The following is a 6,000-nucleotide window of genomic DNA, read 5'->3' on the forward strand; positions in this document are numbered from 1 at the left end:
CCACAGTCAATCTGGCAAGATTTTTCAACCTCTTTGCCATCATGGTGTTATTTGTTGGAAGCCAGGTACCTACAAGGGTGCTTAAAGACTATGGAATTTTGCATTTAGTTATCAAATCAGAAATGGAATTCAAGCTCAGAAGTCACAGAAGGTCACTATTTTACATTCTAGAGGGGTTAGCAATTCAAGAAAGTCTCTTCAAATCTCCAAAGACCTAGGGAATGTTTTCCTGTGAACTTGTTTTGTTGCTGGTACAGGATTCTGAGAGCTACAGAAGTGGCCTTGCAAGTTGCTTAAGGTCAAACATCTCTGGATGACCAGGCATCCTTTCTTTCTTCAGAACAAGGACTTAGGTGTGGGAGTAAGATGTGGATGCTAAGGGTGGGATGGAGGACACACAGGACCTCTGGTCGGAGTTCGTATGAATGTCCTGTTGGGCCATGTACCCTCAGTCATCAAGGAAAATCCTCAAGCTGCATGGAGAACTCACCTTGACTATAGAGCAAAGCCATAGCTAGAGGATCCAACCGTAATTCCATGAAGAGTTTTTCCAAATCACAGGTGTTACAAGTCCAACATCAACAACTACTTACAAACCAAGCAACTCTGTGTACAAAAGGAGAAGACCCAAGGAAATTGCAATCAATTATTTTCAGAGTCTCTGCATCCTCGCTACAATAGTTTGCAAGTCCCACAGTCAAACAATAACCCTCGATAATGCATTGATACAGATTCATTTTCTAATCATATTTTTCTTCCTAAAATGGGCCTATACTAGGAATCCTACTCAACATTCTCATATACTATGGAATTAGAAGACTTAAGTAGGATAATATAATGACCTCTGCTTAACAACTACCATAATTCAAGATGGCACCAATGACCAAGAATCCTCCATTTCAGCCACAATGGTCAAAAGTATTTGAAAAATAGGACACAGAACTTTTTTCCATCAAGGTTTGAATGAATCCAATTTCGAAAAAGCCTAATGCTTGTGTTATATTAAAAAGCCAGACACTAAACTATGTCTATCATAATTTAAACTATGTAAAGAATATAGATGTACACAGATTTTTAAAGGTATTTATTGACCAATTGTCATTTTCAGGGCATGGTGTATGGAATGAGAAGAAAAAGTTTTCCAGTCTAATGGGAAGACAGAGACATGCAGCATCTTCCTCCTGGGCAACCTATGTATATGAGGCAGCCTATTCTGTCCAGGTCCTTTGCAGTACACTGAGGTTATAGAGACTTGTTTCCCACACACCACTAAGGAAGCTTGGTTCACTGTGATAGTAGGGGCAGAGGTATGTCAGTGAGGGCCTCCTGGGACAGGTGGTTCCTGAGCATGGATTTGAGAATAAGAGTGAGCCGAGTGAGTGTGCTGGAAGAGACAAAGTAGGACAGCAGCTGGTGTGTGCGTAAGAAACAGCTTTGGCCCACTAACCTGAGGCTGGAAGCGCTGATAGGCTCTGCTGCAGGGTGAAAGTGAAGCTAGGGTCCTTCTGAGCTGCTGCTGAACTCATGAGATACACGCCCAGATTTGGACTTTGGACAAGGCTCTGGGCTTGCTGTGTGGGGTGTGGGAAGAAAAGAACTAGGAGCAGGGAGATAGGAGCTAAGAGGTCACGGAGCTGACTCAGGTACAAGGTGCTAAACGTCCCAGCTGTTGTAAATACCTCCATTGTATCTAGAGAGGAGGCCGCTAAGGTGGAAGCTTCACAGGAGATACCGTGGTGAGACTCAGAAATACACAGAGGGAGCAAGGAGAGTATTTAGAAGGGAAGAAAGACCAAGGACAATCCTTCCTCAGTTTCTAGCTCCAGCACATTTACCAGGTAAAGCACCAAAGAGGAGGGGACAGCTGGCTCAGAGGGAAGACAGTGGCTTCATTTTGGGCACCTTGGCTTGGGTCTGTGTTTCCAGGAAGCAGCCGAAGCAGCAGTTCCATAGCCTGGGGAAGGCTGCACTGGAGGCAGCAATACAGGAGGCATCATCTGCCTAAAGAGGATGTCAGAGGAGTTTGAGTAGGAAATTTTTTTGAGGAGAGACAGCTCCTGCCTGAGAGAGACAGGAGGGGACTCGAAAAGTAGGTTGCCAGAGGAAGTTTTATAGAGCAAATTCATGAGTGCAAAGCAGGACAAAGCTATGATCAACCAATAAGATTACACATATAGTCACTTAAATAATGTCGACCCAATAGGGAAGCAAGACAGCAAGTATACATGGAAATAACCAGGATGTTTTTTGGAAGAGATGTGTCAGGAGGTCCTGGTCACCTAGCTGAATGACTGAGTCTACCCAGCCTTAGGGCCAGGTGATACCAATTACAAATACATGGAGGCCTGGCCTTCCGTGGATGCCCCTCCTGGCACAGCTGGAACACAGTCTCATCTTCTCCACTGACTCCTTCCAGGGACTAGCCCTGTCTGACTGCCTATAATATTTGTCCCAAAACACCATAGAAAAAGTGTAGAGCATGTAAAGGCCACACTGCCCATTCCACTATGGGGATCTTGGAGAGTCTGGAGTTTGTTTTAGCCTAAGATAGATGGGATTTCAGCAATGAGAGGGAAAAGGTCTCTGGAGAAAGAAATCCTGCCAGGGCCCTGGGGCAGTCCTGGAGCCTGGAGCTAGGAAACTCTGCAAACTCCTCCCCTCCTCTCTCTTTGCTTCTGCTCATTTCACTCTTTTCTCTCTTTCCCTCCTCTCTTCTCTGCCTTCTCTTTCTCCCTCTGGGCGTTCGCTCAACCCCACCCTCCCGCCGGAGGAGGAGCCCTGCGACCCTGACCCCACCAGTACAAGAAAGCGGTGAGGCAGGAACGGCACACCTCTCCCGGGAGCCGCCCAGCGGGCCCTGGGGTGGCCAAGTTGTCTCTCTTGCAGAAACGCGGCCTGGAGAACACGCTGCAGGACGCCAAGCACTGGCACGACATGGAGCTGCAGAACCTGGGCGCCGTGGTGGGCCGGCTGGAGGCGGAGCTCAGCGAGGTCCGCGCCGAGGCCGAGGAGCAGCAGCGTGAGCGCTCGCACCTGCTGGCGCGCAGGGCCCAGCTGCAGAAGGACGTGGAGTCCTACCTGGTGCTGCTGGACCAGGCGGAGAGCGGGTAGGCGCCACCTCCCACCCCTCTGCGGTTACGGAAAGGGTCTTCGTGGGAAGTCCATGAATTTTCTCCAAAAAGTATAGAAGTAATTCAGATGAGAAGGAGGGCTGGTGGCTGAGCTGTTGCCTAACTTTGAGGCCCTCTGGGTTAAATTCCCAGCTCTGGCGGTGGGGAGGAGGAAGGGGAAGAGAGGAGAGGGAAGGGGGAGGGTAGGGTAGGGTAGGGGAGGGGCTCCCAAGCTCTCCTTCCCCTCCCCGACCTCTGTGTTCATTCCCGTAGCCGGCTGTGTTCTGGGATTTTTCTATCCGTGTACAAATAATACATATTTACCCACATACACATACATAGGTGTATAGCATGGCTATGTGTGCGTTTGTGCATACGTGTACACATGTATATATGCCTAAGACATACATGACAGCTGTTGTAGTGCTTCAGTTGCGTTTAATGGGACCTAATTAATGGTTCCATATAACTGCGACCTTAATATGCACTCCAGACAACTGGGTGGGTTAGTTCGTTTGTTTGTTGGGGGGGGGTCTTCTTTTTTTTTTTTTTTTTTTTTTTTGGTAAATGCAGATTCTGCTTCAGTAGGTCTCAGGCTGGACACAAGACTTTCTCTGACGATGCCTATACTGCTGTTTCTACAGACCATACTTTGAGTATATCCATATTTATAAACCATAAGCCACATTTATTTCAGAGTCTCCAAAATAGGTGATCTAGGCTACTTAATGATCTCACTAAAGATGCATGCTCTTTTTATCTTCTTGACATACAACAGTATGTTGGCTTTCTGTCTTCTTTGTCATCCCTGGTTGTCAAATGCCTGCCATAGCTCCTAAGGTCACATTTTCATAGCCAAAGGAAAAGAGAAGAACCAGTAGCAAAAAGGCTTTCCCTTGAGTGACTCTCCTTTTATCAGTGAAGGAAATACATTTTGAGAAGGCCTCCAGAGGACTTTCTTTTATATCTCCTTCACCAGAACCTGTCTGTGTTATCACATCTACCTGCAGTGGAGGCTGGGAAACCAGCTCTTTCTTAAGCCGGATTTCAGAGTGGAGGTGGGGAAGGGGTTGGCCAGCCAGTCAGCCATGACCACGTACATATGCACACATGTAGACACATATGAATATATGAGCATATATATGCAGTCTTTTTTAATAGATAGGAATTCAGAGGCATCCACCTCAGCCTTGGGACTTAGCTTTCCTCCCAAACTCTTTCCAGAAATCTATGCATTTATTTACCATAGTTCTTTATCAGCATGCATGACATTAGGAATAGGGTAGCAGGTCCAGAGACCAAACTCTTATGATTCCAGAGAGAGTGCAAAGGCGCACACGGGAAAGATTTGCCCACCATCACACATGGAGGAAGAAAATGAGGGCCAGAGCCCAGGTCTGAGGCTCTGAGTTTATTAACATCCTTCTAGGGAAGGAAGGCAAGAGAGCCACAGGGAAGTGAGTGTTTCCTCCTTCAAGTGGAAAACATGCCATCCTGCTTCTTTCCAACTGTCTTTATTGAATTGCTTTCTGTTGCTTATGAAAGCCAGATGCTGCTCACAAAGCTAATTCTTTCAGATGCCTATGAACATCTGAGTCAATATACAGAAGTCACTTTAAACAAACACAGAGTATAGGAAATTAGGTAATCATCGTGCTTAGAGAGTGCGCAATCCTGCCTCTGGCTTCCCTTGCCTCCCTCAGCCTCACCCCTCCACAGACAGGAAACAGTCTCAGAACGCTTAGGTCATTTGCCCAAGATCACATGGCTAAGGAGGTAATGACCACAACTTATTAGTCTCAAATTGCTAATAACCAGAGGGAAAGCTTTACTACTTGCCTCCTCATTTGCACCTGTGTGTGTTTGTATGCATGTGTGCGTGCATGCGTGTGCATTACTAAGATGGCACTCGGAGCCTTCACCCTAAGCTGCATTCCCAGGCCTTTTTAAAAACATTTTTGTTTTGGCGTTTGTTCTGAGACAGTGTCTCTATAAGTTGCTAAATGGCCGAAGCTGGGCTTGAACTTATGATCCTTCGGCCTTAGCTCCTTTACTTTGGGGATTTAAAATCCAAAGCTGTCTTGTTCCCAAGGCCACTTTCTTTATCATGGGACATCTGCTTTTCCAACAATTCTGTTAATGATATTTTTACTGATTTTCCTCACATATTCTGATTCGCATGTGTTTCTTTTCAGCTAATGAAGAAAGTTCCTCTTTTCTCAAAGAAAATGCAGCCTTCTCCACCAACTGACCATGACATTGTCTGAAGAGCTTTAGGCCCTGCTGGATTTTCCAACTGGTTCCCAAGGGCGGAGAGGATTCTTGGGCTTTCATTTAAGTAGGCTGTAGCTTGAGCAGCCTCCCTTGTCTCTATCCAAATAAACGCTTTGTGTGCAGCTTCCAGTCTGCCCACCTTGTTTAACTCACTGCAGGGTAGAGTTGGGTATCACTCTGTCTCCTTGGCCTTTGCTCTAGGGACCTCTGGGTTTTTTGTTTTGGTGTAGTTGCTGTCTGTTTGGTTTGAGTTTTTCTGAGACAGAGTCTTCTATGTAGACCAGGCTGCCTTTGAACTCACAGGGATCCTCCTATCCCTGTGCTTGGGTTACAGGCATATGCCACTATTCCCAACTGTTTTGTTTTGGTTTCATTTGGTTTGGTGCTGGGGATGGAAACTTGAACCCAAAGTATGCCAAGCAGCCCTCTACTACTGTGCTCCATATCAGCCTAGGAAGCCATGCCTGAAGACTTCTAAAAGGGTCTTTGAGTGTGATGTCATCTGTCATCCAAGGGTCGCCTGTTTTGGGATTTAGAATTATCCAAGTGCTGCTTGGGCAAAAATTGTGTTCAAGGCCTGCACAATACAGGGCCAAAAAAAAAAAAAAAAAAAAAA

General features: G+C 46.2%; 1 protein-coding gene across 1 annotated transcript in view; it reads left to right on the top strand.

Moving 5' to 3' along the window:
- Bfsp2 (beaded filament structural protein 2) overlaps window positions 1-5,513 on the top strand; it is a 62,602-nt gene extending 57,089 nt beyond the window's left edge. The window contains 2 exon segments of the mRNA NM_001173074.1: window positions 2,887-3,107; window positions 5,306-5,513. Of these exon segments, the coding sequence (NP_001166545.1) occupies window positions 2,887-3,107; window positions 5,306-5,309 (225 nt within the window). The 3' untranslated portion in view covers window positions 5,310-5,513.
- Window positions 5,514-6,000: the final 487 nt, after the last annotated feature.

This window comes from Cavia porcellus, unplaced genomic scaffold (assembly GCF_034190915.1).
Source record: "Cavia porcellus strain 051 isolate PalLab524CR breed Dunkin Hartley unplaced genomic scaffold, mCavPor4.1 scaffold_5, whole genome shotgun sequence".
NCBI lineage: Eukaryota > Metazoa > Chordata > Mammalia > Rodentia > Caviidae > Cavia > Cavia porcellus.